Source organism: Zingiber officinale, unplaced genomic scaffold (assembly GCF_018446385.1).
Source record: "Zingiber officinale cultivar Zhangliang unplaced genomic scaffold, Zo_v1.1 ctg132, whole genome shotgun sequence".
Classification (NCBI taxonomy): domain Eukaryota; kingdom Viridiplantae; phylum Streptophyta; class Magnoliopsida; order Zingiberales; family Zingiberaceae; genus Zingiber; species Zingiber officinale.
This window is the reverse complement of record NW_024589828.1, coordinates 178,658-195,955: the sequence shown is the minus strand read 5'-3', so window position 1 is coordinate 195,955 and position 17,298 is coordinate 178,658. Positions and strand designations below refer to the sequence as shown.

The 17,298-nt window shown below is 39.0% G+C and overlaps 1 protein-coding gene and 1 long non-coding RNA gene across 2 annotated transcripts; one reads left to right on the top strand and one right to left on the bottom strand.

Annotated features, from left to right (window-relative positions):
• The first annotated feature begins 843 nt into the window (after positions 1-843).
• On the top strand, positions 844-3,846 carry LOC122036055. Its single transcript, XR_006127312.1, has 2 exons — positions 844-1,474; positions 2,238-3,846. It is a non-coding gene; the product is annotated as an uncharacterized LOC122036055 (long non-coding RNA).
• A 562-nt stretch (positions 3,847-4,408) lies between these two features.
• Positions 4,409-10,518, bottom strand: LOC122036054 (probable methylenetetrahydrofolate reductase). Its single transcript, XM_042595239.1, has 12 exons — positions 10,228-10,518; positions 9,651-9,833; positions 9,277-9,337; positions 9,107-9,189; positions 7,766-7,939; positions 7,429-7,602; positions 7,257-7,357; positions 7,047-7,158; positions 5,984-6,064; positions 5,708-5,885; positions 5,110-5,444; positions 4,409-4,675 (listed from the first exon to the last, which is right to left on the bottom strand). Exons 1-12 carry the CDS (start codon positions 10,447-10,449, stop codon positions 4,592-4,594), a joined length of 1,788 nt encoding a protein of 595 aa, XP_042451173.1. The 5' UTR covers positions 10,450-10,518; the 3' UTR covers positions 4,409-4,591.
• Positions 10,519-17,298: the final 6,780 nt, after the last annotated feature.

The following is a 17,298-nucleotide window of genomic DNA, read 5'->3' as shown; positions in this document are numbered from 1 at the left end:
CCGCAACTCCTCTCCTAACCCAGAACGACGCTGCCAGCCGGATCTCCCACGGGGACGTGACGCGTTGTTGTCGCCACGTGTCATGCCATATCGTTTAAAAGGCGGCGGGCCCCGAGATCTTGGCTGGATCGCACCCCAGATCTCCTTGGTCCGTTTTCGCTACGTGTCGGTAAATGATTGCTTTCTCTGATCCCTATACATGCACCAAAAGGAAGCGCGTGTTCGTGATGCCGTCACGGCAGCAACTGGTTACGCATGAAATCGGCGTCAGTTTTTTTTTATGGATTTTATTGTTTTTACATTATTCCGAAATCCCAACAGACAAAATCTAATAATACGGGTTTTATAGGATGATTGCCATCGGCCCAATTAAGACTAGTCCATGGCCCATGTACGTTCCATCCATCCATCCATTGATGGTTCAGTCCCACCGGCTGAACTGCATCTCCCTTTACTGCCAGCCGGCCCCAAGTCTGTCACAATCACTTTCTCATGGTTGAACACATCTGAAAGGATCTCCCTTTCCATCCTTCCCAAGGTGCCACAATAAGACCCTGCCGCTGCCAAATACGAAGGGCCAGCCTATCCATGGCGAAATGGCACGGGAGGAGTAAAGTTAAACAGTGACCATGCCACCGTCCATGTATCTATTCATCGATCCATTATTAACTAGCAGTTCACCATCCGCATACATGTTATGATCCAATCCAATACAAGGAACAAGGAACCAGTAAAAGTCCAGTCAAAGTGGCAGTACACGCACCACCCTCTGGCCCTCTGCCGGCCCCTGTCATCAATGCAAATTGCAATGCCTTCCTCTTGAAACTTTTGGACACTACCTCCTCCTCCTTAGATCTCCCTGTCCCTCAATCCACCCATGCCTGATCAGTTTCTTCCTCATCTGCTCAACTTTACTTCCCATCACCTGCCCTTGCGTCGCTTTCACTTCTTTTTTTTCTTTCACTCCCATCTGTTAATTTATATGTACACCTAGCTCTCTCTTCCTCCTCTAGTTTTTAATTTAGCCTTTTGAGACCCCTCCGCCTTCTCTCCTCCATCCTTCTGCAGCCAAACAAAAAAAAAACAAACATATCTCTCCATGTTAATCACACCTCCTCTGAGTTTGTTTTGCTTGTCTTCTCGGCTCGCCTCTGATTTCTTTCATCTCCTCCATCTTTGATAATCTTGCTGATGATTTTTATGCGTTTTAATGGGTCTTTTTTCTTTTTTGGCCTTGCAAGTGATGGTGTATTCACGTTTGCAGCTTGTTACTTCATAGTTTCTTATTATGTGATTACTTTTCCATTTCTCCTTGCCTTGATGTCGTGCAGTTTGTGAAGAGCATGAGCTAGGGTTTCAGTGGTGGAGACTGGGAACTGAAGAACTTCTGCAATACAAACCCTGTGAGATCGTCTACTTGTGTTTAATTCTTCAGATTTTGGGCAGTGGTCTCTATAAACACTAGTCTTAACAGGTGATCAATATTTTGTTTGCCATTTATTCTTTTTCCTCCTCTAATTTCCAGAATAAATTTACTATTTTTCAGTTACTAATCATTAATTGCATTTACCTTTGTAGTGATTTCTTAACTTAGACTCAGTTAAATATAATGTTTCCTTAACAAACTTCTTGTGCCTTCTAAAAAGCAATACACACACTTTAAACGCTTATAAAGATTGTCATATTTGCATTAAACATAGAAAAGAGGGACTTAATATTAATATTTGATTCTCGAGACGTTGTGCTTTGTCATATATACTTTTGACTGTAAACATATATATAAAACAGTAGTTTCTTGTGATTTGTTAGCGACGTGTTCTATGCCATCTTCCTCTGAAATTTTACTAATAAGTTGAAATTAAATTAAGTTTCAGAAATACTTACAGGAACGATCTCGCCTTGAATATGATATATCTTTCTAGATTGGCATAATAATGCAATAGGAAGGATATATGAGCTTGTTTATAGCTTGCTTTATCCTTGGAATGTTGGCAGACACTATTATTTTTATTTTTATTTTTTGTAAAAAGTTGATTATGTCTCTTATTTTGCTAGCTTTGTCACTCTTCTCTTAAAGGATAGTTATTACAGATCCAAATTTTAGTGATTTTTAGTTATAATTTGGCATGAGGAACATCATTCTGCTTTTGTGCAATCTAATACAAAGAATGTTGGTAGTTTATGATGTCCCAATCCAACTAAACTCACTCAAATGGCTCCTTCTGTGTTGGCAAAAGTTATTGAATGGTTACGCATGAGAGAGCTTCCTTCAGTCCACTCATGGATGGTTATGGAGTTTGAATCAGCTGCCGACTCATTCATTCAAACACTCAGTGGATGATAAGCAACAGTTCTGATTTAATTCTGAAGAAGAAGAAGAAAAGGAAGAAGAGCTTCGGATTGCAGCTACTATGTGAATGATTGAATGAAGCGGGAGACTATTCTCACTCAATCTTTTCCTTGCTTGGACTGAAGGGAGCTCCCTCTTTCTCATCTTTTAAGCATATACACTAATTAATGTTATATTTCTAGCCTGAAGTGTGAACATTTATAATCCGAGAGAGAGATACAAAATTGAATCAAAATATAGCTTAGTAATTTACTCGTTTAGTTTAATAAAATTATCAGGTTTGGTTTCATAGTTTTACAGATCATTAAAATCAGATTAAACTGTCATTAAGGCTCTTATGGTGGTTTATATATTTATGGAATTATGGAGACAAGTTTGTATTTGTTTTTTAGGCTCTTATGGTAGGTTATATATTTGAATCTACAGTTTCAGACTGAATTAAACTAAATTTAAATTGATGTTTTGATTTGGCTTGTCATTCAACGGAAACAGTTCTGATTATTTTTTTGTTAAATTACAGATTGAATATGACATCACTAATGATTCTTGATTGGAACTTGTGTTTCATTTTCTTTATTATTAATTGCAGTTACACTTCAAGTGCCCTATTTTTAGCATTTGAATCACCTTCGCGCTCACCTTGGAACTTGCATATCTTCCCTTGGTGAGTTTGCATGGGGAGCTTGTAGATTTAATTAACCGTAAAGTTTCCTGGAAACAAGTAAAACCTGCACCTGAGGAATTATTAAACCGACTCCACTACCGCATGTAGTGAACTCCAGATCTGAAAAAAAACAAAGAAAAATGAAAAAAAAACTTTAAATTATTAACTCTACATGCTCGTGCATCAGCAGTCATATTAAAATACACTGTGACGCAGATCCATTATCATTTAAATGATTTGTCATTAGTGAAGCATGCACCAAGTGGTTCTTTTATAATTGGGTAATTTGATGTTTAATGCCTTGATTGCTCCTTATAGTTGGATGAGCATTTATGTGATGTATCATATTGGACACTCTCTCTCTCTCATTCATTCATTCATTGCCTTTCTTTATGTTTTTTTTTAATTAGTTTTAGTTTTTTTATGTCTGTTTGTCATCTTGCACATATAAGAAAAGTTCCTCGAGACCAGGAAGACTTGGCAGTGAGATTGAAGTGCAAGTAAGCAATGAAGGGCAGTGTTGTGTTTGGCAGTAACGGAGGGCGTTTGCAAAGGGTAGGGTGGTCCCTTGCCCTTCACCTGACTGCATGTAACTAGCTGTTGAACGTAGGGAACGTATTAAAGAAAGGGAAGTCTACCTGATGCCTGCCTGCCTTCTCTCTCTCTCTCTTTTATCTGATGAAGAAATTTCCATATTTGGGATGTCTTTCATCACTTTGCCTGGGGAAGGTGGTTTCCTAGTAATAGGCCATGAGCGAACCCCTGTATTTTATTGTATACTTGCATTTGTTTGTAGTTACAGATATTGCAGTTGATTGTCGGATACCCTTCATGGACTGTTTGTTTGGATCCTCTTCTCCAAGTTAGATTGTACTTTCAAATAAGAGGGTCCTGGACTTGGAATATTGTCAAATGAAATACATTAATCGTCATTGTTGATGGGTGATTGTAGTTTTTCTTACTATTTTTAGATTGGCCACATGGGTCACAGGTTTAAGGTTGGTTTAGGTCTTCAATTGCTGGTGCTAAGATTCATGCTTCTTGTTCCACTCGTAAAATCTTGCTGAAAACAGCCATGAAGGAAAATGAATCCCCAATGCTTGGGAGGGACAACCATATCAATTCATCTGAAGAGGAAAAAAGCCAGAGGAAATTTTCTATGGCAAATAGCTTAGTGCAACACTAGAGTTTTTTTTTTTAATCTATCAATTTTAGTCAAATTTTCTTCCCCAGAGGGACTCTGTGTTTTGCTTTTTCATTATTTTAGATATTGCATTAGGCTGCCAATAGCCGGTGTTAAGAACATGGAATAGGCATGTCGCTAATTCTAATTAGAATGTATCGTTTTCAGAAGGTCGTTCAGCAACATATAAGAATTTTCAGTTAAATGGGCATGTTTCAAGTTGATGAAAAATTTATTAAATTGCAGGAGTTGCCATACAGAAAAATAGAGCAGCATCAATGAGGCAGACTAGTACAAGAGATGAGTTTTTTTAAAACACCGCAATGCATCGGAGAATTCTGCAACTTCATCTCTGATGAAATATTATAAGTAAAAAGCGAAGAACTGAATCATTTCATAGGTCCTTGAAAGCAGCAAAGAGGTCGCCATGGACGTAATCATTATCGACGAGGCTGACCAAGAAGTAACTTTTTTGCACCTGCAAATTCAGATGTAATGATAAATATGATGCAAAGAAATTGAACATGATATCAAAGAAAGCCCTATTGTGGCATAATTAACAAATACCTAAAAGTTAAGAAAAAGCTTATAATTTCGGAATAATGTTATAGAAGAGATTCACTACACATCCTAGGGTAAACTGATCATAATGGCACAATATAATGCATGGATACATTCTTTATGTTAAGGAAAAAAAACTGAATATTGCCTCTTCTAAAAAATTGTTGTTAGATTCAAAGTAATTGACAAAGAAAATCATAATTAACTTGATACGTATTTATACTCAATTATTTTAAATTTTTATAGTTCTCCAGACTAAATAATATCCTAATTAACTATAATTTATTTGACACTATCAGAAAAATGGATTAAGAAAAAGAAAACTTCAATCCACCAAGATCACGAGGTTACCTGTGTTAGTACCTCCCTCGATGGATCATCCTCTGGGAACAAACAGGCCCATCCTCTCGTCCAAATCTCAAAAGCTTCATCCTTCCAAATCATGAAGCTAGCAGGATCGACTACAGTTGGCTGGATAATCTCTTTTCCAGGGAAAACCCCCCAAGTGACAGCATTGACTGCATTTAGAGTGCAATTGGAGATACACTCGCCTTCTTTGCTCACAGCGACGTAGGTGATGGATGGCAAGGCCTTGCACTTCTCAGTGATGGCGATTAATTTGTCTTTGGAACAAAAGAATTCTAGGTAGGCTTTCTGGTAAACATATCCTCCGGGTCCACCCCATCCTACGGAATAAAACAACAGCAAGTTGAGCAATTAAAACTGACGAGACAAGTGTGCAAATTCCTCAGACATGGAATTAATTAGTTACGCAAATTGATCAACTGGGTTGGGAATGAGTCTCTTGTAAAATGCAGATAAGAAATGTATCTAAACATAAAAGAATATATTGAACTCATTCATCACAACTTAAGCTTTAGGGATCAGCAATCAATTAGTCACCCAATCACATTTAACATGAACAGAAAAATGACGTCCTTTAACTCACCAACTGCAGGAGAATCAGATTTCTCTCCATTGATAGCAGGCTGGCTGTTTATGGTAAGAAAGCCTCTCAAGTTAACCTGTGATAGTTGCTCGTCAATTATCTTTGTCTCTGGTTGAAGCCCATCTAATTCTGACCACGGGCTGCTTCTAAGTTTGCCTTGACAGAATTTCATAAATCTCTGGCATGTGAATCATAAAATGTTACTACATTTATCAAATCAGTTCGAGGAAGCTTTCCAATATTCATCTATTGCATACTAAAGAAACAGAAAACCACCTCATTGACATCATCCACAGATTTCAATGGTGTTGCCCATTCCTCATGAAGTTTCTTGCCTCGTGCACGTGGACGCATAAACTATTGATGGAATCACAGTATGTTAATATTATAAAATTGGTTTAGTAGAAGAAATATTTTGATAGAATCATTAAACATTTTCCTAATCATACATTAAGGAGGGACCACATTAAGCCATTTAATTTGGCAAATATCAAAGCTTAGCAAAAGGGTGTTTTAAGTAAGTTATTAGCAACTCATCAATTCTCTTTGCAATTTATTATCACCAACAGGAGATAATTAAAATGCAAATAGATGGCCATGAAGAAAACATAAATTTCATGATTCCAGCAACTTTAGTAATAATTATATATGTTAATTTAAGAAAGATAAATTTAGTTGGAAGTGGCAAATGAATGTTGTGCCCTTTAAAGATAGATGGCTAATTGGAACAAATATGTTTTATGATAAACAGCAAAATGGGGAAAAATATTCCAAGGTTGAGAAATAAAAGAAGCCTAACAGGAATCCAAAATCATGTTAACAACCAATTTTCAGATTATGTTAATCAGAAACCAAGGCAACTGAATTAATTTTTTTTGTCCGAAATGGAACAATAGGACGATGGTAGTTCATGATTAGTGAGTATAGAAACTTGGAAAAGGCTCAGAAACAATGTTTTTAAATTCCGGAGCAGACTGGACATCTCAACCGGTTGAACACTGAATGGTCGAAAATTGGTTCAGTTGGATAGAAAAACTGGGTGTTATCCCATATTGGAACCAAGAAAGGTAAAGAAAAGGGGAAAAGAGACAGTGGAGATGGTTACCATATTACATAAAACTGGAAATAGGAAAATAGGAAATCAGAAATATTATATTGTATAAGAATTATCTGATTAACAAATATCCATTCATTATCAGAATGTCAGTGTTATTTGCATCTTGTATGTTAATAAATCAAACAACATTGTCACAACATCAATAAGAATAAAACCCTAAGTTGAAAACACGAGAATGTCACTTAGGAAGCTAGAGATAGGAACATAAGACAATGCAATCACCTGATAATCAGTTAAAGCTCCATATGATGGGTTTTTAGAATCACCCCATCTCCCATGTGGATATTGATCCCATCCAACAGTCCTTGAAATGTAACTTTTTGGACGGTTGGCCCTGTTTAGTTTATCAAAGTTTAGGATCTGATAATCTAAGGAACATCTAAATCCACACTACAAAATTTTTAATTTGCAAGTATCATGACAAAAACATACCAGAAAATAGGCCTAACATCTTCCTTGGATCGGAAAATATTTGTTGGACGTCTCCAAGGTAACGATCTCGAAATCTTAGACTCTTCTATTAAACCAAGATTCTGAATATATGCATTATTAGTCAAACATCAAATGAAACATCAACAAACATGGTTTTAAAGAAAATGACAACCATCAATATGGCCAAAGCAGACTTCTCCATGTTTAGAGTGTAGAGATGCAATGTTTTGATTCCATGATCTAAAATCTTCTTGCACATTTCGGTCCCTAAATGGATACCATATGCCCTGACAGCTTCTTCATTGTCTTTAATAGGATCCAATGCAGCTGTAATCTCAGGGGGTATCTACATAATATAACTTTCTCAGATCATTGAGTACAAATCATAAAAATTGCACGCTCTAAAAAAGCATAACATTATGACAGATATAATTGTGTATATATATTATATTTCCAAAATTCAGTCACAAAGAGTAATCACAAGAGAGTTAAATAACCAGCAAACTCACTTTAGTTTTGCAAAACCCAGTCATTCGTAAGAAGCCCTTATAGTTGTTGATTGGCATGATACCAGGTACAATTGGACAGGTTATCCCAATTTGACGACAGTCATCAACAAACTTCAGAAATGTATCTGTATCATAAAATAGCTGAGTGATAACAAGGTCTGCACCAGCATCCACCTGTGTAACAATGAGAGGAAATGTAAATTAGAGAAAGGATACTAGTAACATACTTTAGTTTAACCAATGGTCAACATATGGAGTCTAATCCAGTGACAATATTTTCTTTCACACAAACAAGCATTTTAAAACTGGCGTATCATAAAATCCACCATTGATAACAGAAATAAGTCATATGGTAAGCAAATTGAAAATAAATAACAAAGATGAATTTGCTGGAATTGTTAGAGGCGTAGACAATTTCTTCCATGATAAATTGTGATATACTAGAAAAAGCACACTGAGATGCAGCTTTTAAAATATTTTTCTAGTGATGGATTGAGTTATCCAATTGATTACAACCATTACAAAGTGTCATGAGTCAGGTTTTGGGGATTGGCTACATTTGGTGATTACCACAATAGTGATCTCTATTTAAGGTTGTATTGCTAATCACATCCAAATATCTCGTTAAATAAAGTTTTTGTTTTTGTCCCTTTGCCTCTCATACCTTCATGTCTAATTGATACAACTTGACCAAATATAATTTTTTGGTTATTTTTGACCATGTTGGATACCATTTTAACTAATTTTCTCATCACTGGCAGTTTGGAACTATACTTAATCATGATCGTGGTATTTGTTAATCTTTTCTACTAGTACTAACCTCGCCCATTGGAATTAGCATTTGCTACACTTTCTTGTACGTGTTTCTTTCCTAACTTCTTGACATTTTTAACCCATAATCACTAACTCTTAAGTATAGCCTAAAAAAGACACCACAATTCTATAAGATCCTAGAAGTTCTTTTCCATTTTGACAGTCCAATTTGTATATATATTTTTAATGATATATGCATCAATATCTCTTGTGGAAAATGTTATTCTATCTAGACGACATTTAAGGAAAATAGGTCGAACATAATATTATTTTAATGAGTCATCCCATGCAATGGTGAAAGATTGTGTGTTGAAAATCTTATAATAAATATCGTTGGAGTATTACATGAATGACTAATCTATCAATTAAATGGAAGAATATAGATCACCATAGAAAATCCCTCAAGATTGAGCACATATATTGATGCAAAACTAAAAAACATATCAAAAATTCTTGTCGTGGCATTACTTAATTAGTCACAATCAAGTTGTAGAATTAATCATGTTCTAGATAAGAATGACGAGGAACCTTTCTCTTCAAATAAGCAAGATCACTGTTATAGGCTTCCAATAGAGCACCTTCATCTCCTTGTATCATATCAGGATGAGCCTCTAAAATGGAAAATGTATTTAGGAATAACATTCATGGTCAATATGAATAACTAAATAGCATTTGGATTGAGATTGTTCTAAATTGACCTGGATACCCAGCAACAGTGATACCAAAATAATCTCCATACTTAGCTCGAATATGCTGCACCTGCAAGCCAATTGCAAAATACATCCATTAACACAATAAAAAAATGTCTAAAATAAGATAAACTTTCAAGTACAAATACTCAATCGCTAAAGAAACAAGACTATTACTTTCATTGGTCATGGAGACCATAGCCCACATATTTACTTATGTATATTTCAAAAGGACAATTTACAAAATTAGTATATCTTGATGTTCAGTGTTCAATCAGTGAAGATAAAAGATAAAGAGGATTCTCAACAAAGGCCACTCACGAGGCTATTAAAATCCCCATAAATGAAGCCAAACGACTTTAAAATGTACGAAAGAAGTATACCAGATCAAGGGCGCATGCAAATCCACCAGCCACTTGAACAAACTTATCTTGACCATGAGGAGGATCCCCCCTGAGTGCCAGGACATTTTGAATGCCATTGGCCTTGATGGTATTCAGAGCATGGTTGATCTTCTCCACAGGCATATTCGTGCATGTTAAGTGCATCATAGTTTCCACGCAGGCCTGCAAAAGGAAGTCAGGAACTGACGAACAGCAAGCAGAATTGTGGTCTCAAAATATGCCTTCGAGCTTATGAATTTGGAACTATTGGGACATAAATTTTGTATAAGTAAATTCACGAAAACGTTCTTCCTTAGAATAAATTCACCACGAGAAATATGAAATCCCACGAAGTTAATCATTAAAACGGGAAATTCAAAATCCAGGACTGCAAGCCATCACGGTTCAAAAAGGGAAAAGTAGATGTAATGTGACGATAAAATTAGACCATGTGTGAGACAAAAGAGCTACTAGCGAAACGACCTCGATATTGAGCTACAAAGGAACTAGATCCACGAGGATCCAATCAAGAAGATCCACCGACACGGCAAGGAAAGAGGAGAGGGCAATGGAGTACCATGTTCTGCATCCTATTGGCGATGTCTAGGGTGACATCGGCGGTGGAACCGCCGGCGCCCCAGGTGATGTCGCAGAAAGAGGGGTTGTGGGCGACCATGCGATCCATGCGCTCGAAGAGGTTCTCCACGCCTTCCTCCGTCTTCGGGGGGAAGAACTCGAAGGAGAACACCGTCCGACCATCTCCCTCCGCCGCCGAACGTACCTTGTCAACCACCTTCATCGTCGCTCCTCCTCCACTCTCCTCCCCGGATCTCGTCGTCGCTTGGCCACGACCCTCCTTTATTTTATACACACAACGCAGTGACGCACGAATCGAAATTTTCGCTTCGGGTCTCAATCGCTCACCAACCCAAAACCAACCACCCCCCGGCGTTTACTTCGGCGGATGGATTGATTCGGTCTAAACTCAACTCAAGAGAAGAAAAGAAAGAAAGAGTCACCGGTCACCACACCTACTCCCGTTGAGAATTGGGATGCTGTCCCCGGGGTGTAGCACAGATGAGGAGTGCATGATTCTGTGGCTGAAAAGTCCAGGGGTCGATCCCCAGGGTGTCACTGCCTGGGGTTAACGTCTCCGCCATGCACTTTCCACCTGTATACCTGCATTTACCTCCCTCCATATCTGTGAGACCGACTCTAGGGGGATGTTGATGTGACGATTCCATATATTTTTTTTTTTGGTTGAGAATTGGGATGGTCCTCAACTTGTAAATTAAAATGCTATTATAATTAAATTATAATAATTACAATGACAATACATAAACAACATTAAATTATCTCACTTTAATTGTAATATGATTTCTTTTCCAGCTCACCTAATTTAGTTGTCACGCATTGACACACGTGATCTGGCATAGAATACTGGCGAAATACTGACAAAATCTAAAATCAATATCAATTATATTCTTGGTATGACAATATTGATATTCATTGGCCACAAAATTTCCAGTATCTGTCTCACTCACCTAACACTAATACCATTAACAAGAATTCTCCAGCCCCCATAGGTGGAATCAACTGGTTATGACATGGATTCTTGCAGCATGAGTCGAGAGGTCGAGGGTCTGCGACAGCAAATGCGATAACATCAATATCTGTCCGTGCTAAACACTTGAGACCACCATATCATAGCTGGGCCCGTATTCACCGTGATTTACTCCCTCTCATACTTGTGGGGCCGGGTTGAGGGGGCCGCTGGGTTGACGATTCCAACCTTTTGCAGCATTAACAAGAATTCTCCACAAATATTTGGCATGCTTCAAGCTTTATCTTCAACATATGAGAGCCACAGTCTGTGGCCAACAAAGACAAAGAAATCTGTTACTCTTCCTAAGCACACGGACCCAACCAAATAGTACTGGCTAGTAATACAATATGCTCCTCCTTATGACCATGTGACCGATCGCCGCGAGGAGTTTTGTCGGTTGAGCTGGTTGATTTGGTTTAGTTAAAAGATCCAACTTTGGGTTGTTCAACAGGGACGAATTCAATTTTTTTATGTTGGTAAAACTAGTGAAAGATACATATGAAAGATGTAATAAATCCTAGGCTATATGGATTTTAGGTACCAAATAAGAATTTACATAGAAAATACAACATGAGCATGACAACTTGGTGTGCCCACGGGTGTGCCCAGTTAGATATAGTGTGACAACGGGTGTGCCCAGTTATATAAATGGATTTTTAATATATGGATTTTTAATATATATGGATTTTTAATGAAAGCAGTCTTCACGGGTGTGCCCAGTTAGATAGAGTGTGACAACTTTACTACAATGGAATAAGGAGTCAATTCCTGATAGACGCTTACTCTCGGGAAAAAAATTCCTCTTATCTTTTAGTCACTTGGTAGTCAACTATAAGATGATCACCTTTGCTACAATTGTTTCAATGAAAGCATGACATAATAAAATAAAACAAGAAATCTGATTGAAGAGTCATTATTCCTTTTCTTGTCTGACGTCCAAGAATCTCTATAGAAGAAGAAGAAGTGAACGCAAAACGAAGGGATCTTCCGAGGAGCTTAGGGTTGACGGCGCCGCAACCTTCGTCAATGGGGGACGAGGGTTTATGTCAAGATGATACTCAACCCTTAGGGGTCTCCCCTTATATAGACAATAACTTCGTTATCAATTCATAGATGATAACATGTCGGGCTAAATGATTGTACACATTAAACTCACGTCCAATAATTTGAAACTCAATAACTTAAATTAAATTACTTTAACAAGTTCGGATCGTATTCACATATGCAAATTACAAATTGTTAGGATCCTACGTACTCGGCTAGAGAGGGGGGGTGTGAATAGCCGCCCCAAATCGATCTTGTTTCTTCCTACGATTAGGTTAGCGCAGCGGAAAATACAACAAAGAAACGAAAGAGAAGAAAATCAAACCTTAACACAGCGATGTACGAGGTTCGGAGATGATACTCCTACTCCTCGGCGTGTCCGTAAGGTGGACGAGCCCTATCAATCCGTCGGTGGATGAGTCCCCGGAGAACCGGCTAATATCAACTCCTTGTGGGTGGAGAAACCTCGCCACAATCACTTGCAACAGCAAGCTAAGAGTACAAGAGAATAGCAAGAACAAAATGAATGTAAAACAAACAAGCTTGCCTTCTCGTCGACTGAGGTCCCGGATGAAGTAGCAACTCCACGGACAGATGCAACAGCAATGCAGGAAACCGTCGGAAGCTCACGCGAAGCTTCGGCGGCTGAGCTCAGCAAAGCTCGGAGCACCGGAAGAAGCGAAGCTTCAGGGAGAGAACTTCGGGAGGAAGAAGAAGAAGAAAGAGGCTCGCGGCCCTCCTTTATAACTGCGAAGAGGCGAAGAAAACACGAAGAAATCTGGCGTTGCGTCATAGCGGCTAGTACTGAATCGATGCGTGGACCGATCGGGCTCCATGTGGATCGGTCCACAGACCGATCCATTCCCTCCCTGATCGGTCGATCGGTCCATGGACCGATCGGGGACGGACCAGATCGATCCATAGGCACTCTGATCGGTCCGTAGACCGATCGGGCTTCTCTCTCCGAACTTCTGCGCCTCGATGGTTGTCGATCGATGCGGCGGACCGATCAGAACTATCGATCGGTCACCGGACCGATCGAACAGAGCTTACATTGTATCGATCGGTCACCGACCGATCGAGCAACAGTATCACGGATCGGTGCGGTGACCGATCCGAGCAATTTTGCCCAAACCAAGTCCCAAGACTTCAAACCAATATCCGGTCAACCTTGACCTATTGGTACTTCATCCTAGCATCCGGTCACTCCCTTGACTGCTAGAACTCCGCCCAGTGTCCGGTCAATCCCTTTGACCTACTTGGACTTTCAACACCAGAAGTCCGATCATCCTCGATCCATCTGGATTTTCCTTGCCCAGCTTCACTCACGGGACTTTCACCTGCCTCACTTCCTTCCATTCTGCCTAACATCCCGATTAGGACTTTCTCCTGGCTTCACTCACGGGACTTTCCCTCTGGGCTTCACTCACGGGACTTTCCACCGCCTAACATCCAGTTAGGACTTTCCCCTGGCTTCACTCACGGGACTTTCCCCTGGCTTCACTCACGGGACTTTCCACCGCCTAACATCCAGTTAGGACTTTCCACCAGCTTTACTCAACTACAACTTGCTCGGCTTCACTCACCAGGACTTTCACCTAGCTTCACTCACTAGGATTTTCACCTGGCTTCACTCACCAGGATTTCCCGACTGCCTGGCTTCACTCACCAGGACTTTCCAATCGCCTAACACCCATTCTTGTCAAACATCAAGAATACAACTCTCTCACGAGTGTCAAACATCAACATGCAACTCAACTAGGTCAATCTTGACCTAAGGTTGCATCAACAATCTTCCCAAGTCAAACATCAAAATACAACTCGAGTTACGTCAACTCGAGTCGGGTCAACCAGGTCAACCTTGACCTAAGGTTGCACCAACAATCTCCCCCTTTTTGATGTTTGACAAAACCATAATCAAGTTAGGTTAACCCGATAACCTAACTTAGGTTTTCAATCATCTTCCAATGTCCAATGTTCTTTCCTTGAACATTCTCTGGACATTCTCCCCTTAGGTTAACCCGATAACCTAACTTGGGTTCTCCAATAATTCTCCCCCTTTTTGACACACATCAAAAAGAATTCCAATGTTCTTCCTCGAACATTCCTTGACATTCTTCCCCTAGCTTAGGTTAACCCGATAACCTAACTTGGGTTCTCCAATAATTCTCCCCCTTTTTGACACACATCAAAAAGAAAAGGAGAGTATCAAGGTCAAGAGTTTCTTCCTAATGAAAGTCCCATACCTTTCATTGAAACTCTTAATTTCCCCCTTGATACTAAACTCAACAATCAATTTAGTGATAATCCCATATCACTAATCCTCAAAAGTCTTAAGGAGTACAAACTCCCCCTAAAAGTCAACTCCTCTTGACAATTAGGTAAAACTCCCCCTAAAGGTCAACTCCCCCTTGACCATTGCACCAACAATGTCTTTGAGATTTCCAAACCTTTAGAAATCCACAAAACCCAACTTCCAGCTGAAATTTCAGACCAACAGCTGAAAATCAGAAACTGGCACGCACTGATCGGTCCCCAGACCGATCAGAATCCCCCTGGATCGGTCCCCAGACCGATCCACGCTTCACTTATCGCACTGGATCGTCACTGATCGGTCACCAGACCGATCAGTACTTCCCTGGATCGGTCCGGTGACCGATCCACACTCTGAAATCAGAGATTTCTGATTTCCCTTCCCGGAAATTCAGAAACTCCTAATAAATTCCAGAAAATTCCAAAAATCGTAAAATTTTGAGGATACACTCCTCATACCATATACTATCACGGAAAAATAATTGTCTATGGAAATAGTTTCCATTTTTCAATCTTGATACAAAGTTCAAAAACTTTGAAATAGTTCAAGTTTAACTTAACTTTGTATCACAATGTTCAATGATGAATGCTATCACTAGGAAAGCTTCATCAAGGTTTTTCAAATCAATTTTAAAATGCTTTTAAAACCATTTGAATTTAGGACCATAATCTTAGGGCTAGATGTACATGACTTGTACACAAGCTTTCCCTATGATCCTCAATTTCTTGAATTAGGGTCATCTAGGTACAAGAACAATGCACCTTGATCCTAACTCATGATCCTAATATCTCACACACATCTAAGGTGTATCAAACCACATTCAAGTCAATTTGATGTGAGATATGGGTTAAGGTCAACTTAGGCTAAGTTCTCATGCATTTTCTAAACACCAATTTGATCTCAATATCAAAAAGTGTTTTTATCCTTAGATCAATTTCATTGATTATTAATGCAAGAGATGATGACATGGCATAAAATGGTATCATAAATGAAAACATGTGCCAATGTCATGATGTCATGGCATAAAGTTTGAAACTTAAATAAACATGACATAAAAACTAGCCTAAGCATTATCATGACATTTCAAATGATAATAAATTAAATATGATGTCATGACATGGCATATGGCAAACAATCATGGTAAGTTAGCACAAATGAAATACCTAGATTACCTATCTAAGTATACTTAATCACTTAGCTAATTTAACTTCTAATCCTAGATTGCCCTTATATCCCTAAGAGAAACCAAAATCTCAATTATGGTATTTCTCTAGGTTTTCCTCAAATTGTACCACTTAAGATTAAAAATGATATTTCCACCATTAGGCACATTTAGCTCTTCAAAGGAGTAAATGATAATTCCACTTCATTTTCAAAGGTTCTCAACACCTTGAAAATGCTCCTTGAGTGTCAATTTCCTCAAAGTTGGGTTAACTACCCTTCTTATTGGAGTTGACACTCTCTAACCCATTTATGGGGTAGAGAAGATGCTCCTAGGAACCCAATACCTATTTGAGCTCATTGGGTTCACTAAATATTCACTAGGGATAACTTCCCTAGCAACCCTCCTAATGACCCTCTTAGGCTTTAAAGCCTTGGTCATTTGGGTCTCATCAAGATCAACTTTAGGGGTGACTCCCCTTGTGACCTTGGCAATGGTCTTCCTAGCCCTAGGTTTTGTTCCATAATCGAATGGAACATTATGATAAGTGGGCTTGACCATTTGGGACTTAGGTTTGTGACCCAAACCTTTCTTGTCCTTGGACTTGGGTTTTTGACTCTTAAACCCTAGAGATGACTTCTCCATGTTTTTAAGAGCCTTTTCTAAATTATCAAGTCTTGACCTCAAGACTTGATTTTCCCTCTCTAATACCTCAAGTTTTAATTTGTCATTTTCTCTTGAGATATTCCTAGGCATGTGTCTAGTTTTCTTGGGATTTCTACCTAGGTTTTCCTTAACTTTAGAAGCGTTAATCCTAGGGTTGGTATTTCTAGTGTTATCCTTACCTAGGCTAACATGTTTAGCTCCTAAGCACATGTATTGGTTCCTAAAGTTAACATGCTTATCATTATTAACAATTGCAACAAAACTACTAGCATGAGTTTTATTAGAATTGCAATAATGAACCTTAGAGATTACCTTAGGGTTTGCCTTAGCTCCCCCTATTGATGTGCTCGGTCTCTTGTCCTTGTGAGATTGCCTCCCCCTCGGACATTGGCTCCTATAGTGTCCCCTTCGCTTGCATTGGAAACACACCACGTGCTCCTTGCTCTTGCGTGTCAGGACTCCGGCTTCCTTGACTTTTGGCGCCGGTGGAGTCTTTCTAACCCTCTTTGGACACTTACTCTTGTAGTGCCCAAATTCCCTACACTCAAAACACATTATATGCAATTTACTTGAACTTAAAGTGTTTGAGTTACCTAGGGTTGAGGATGAATGGATGCTCTCTTCTTCATCCCTCCCGGAGGTAAAAGCTTCTTCTTTGTGCTCCGATCTTGAAGAAGAACTCACTTCCTCTTCTTCTTTAGATGTTGAGTAACCCTCAACTTCCAATTTGCTCCCTTCATGATGTGAGCTACTTGGCTCACTAGGCTCCTCTTCATGGCTTGAAGTGGAGCTCTCTTCATGGTACTTGGCCAAGTTATCCCATAATTCCTTGGCATTGTTGTAACCTATCTTACAC

Bases quoted from the DNA above. Each gene is read 5' to 3' on its own strand.
- LOC122036054 (XM_042595239.1), bottom strand. From the start codon at position 10,449: ATGAAGGTGGTTGACAAGGTACGTTCGGCGGCGGAGGGAGATGGTCGG. The intron at 9,834-10,227 runs GTACTCCATTGC...TTCCTTTTGCAG, and splicing joins CCAATAGGATGCAGAACATG to GCCTGCGTGGAAACTATGAT. The intron at 4,676-5,109 runs GTAACCTCGTGA...CTGAATTTGCAG, and splicing joins CGAGGGAGGTACTAACACAG to GTGCAAAAAAGTTACTTCTT.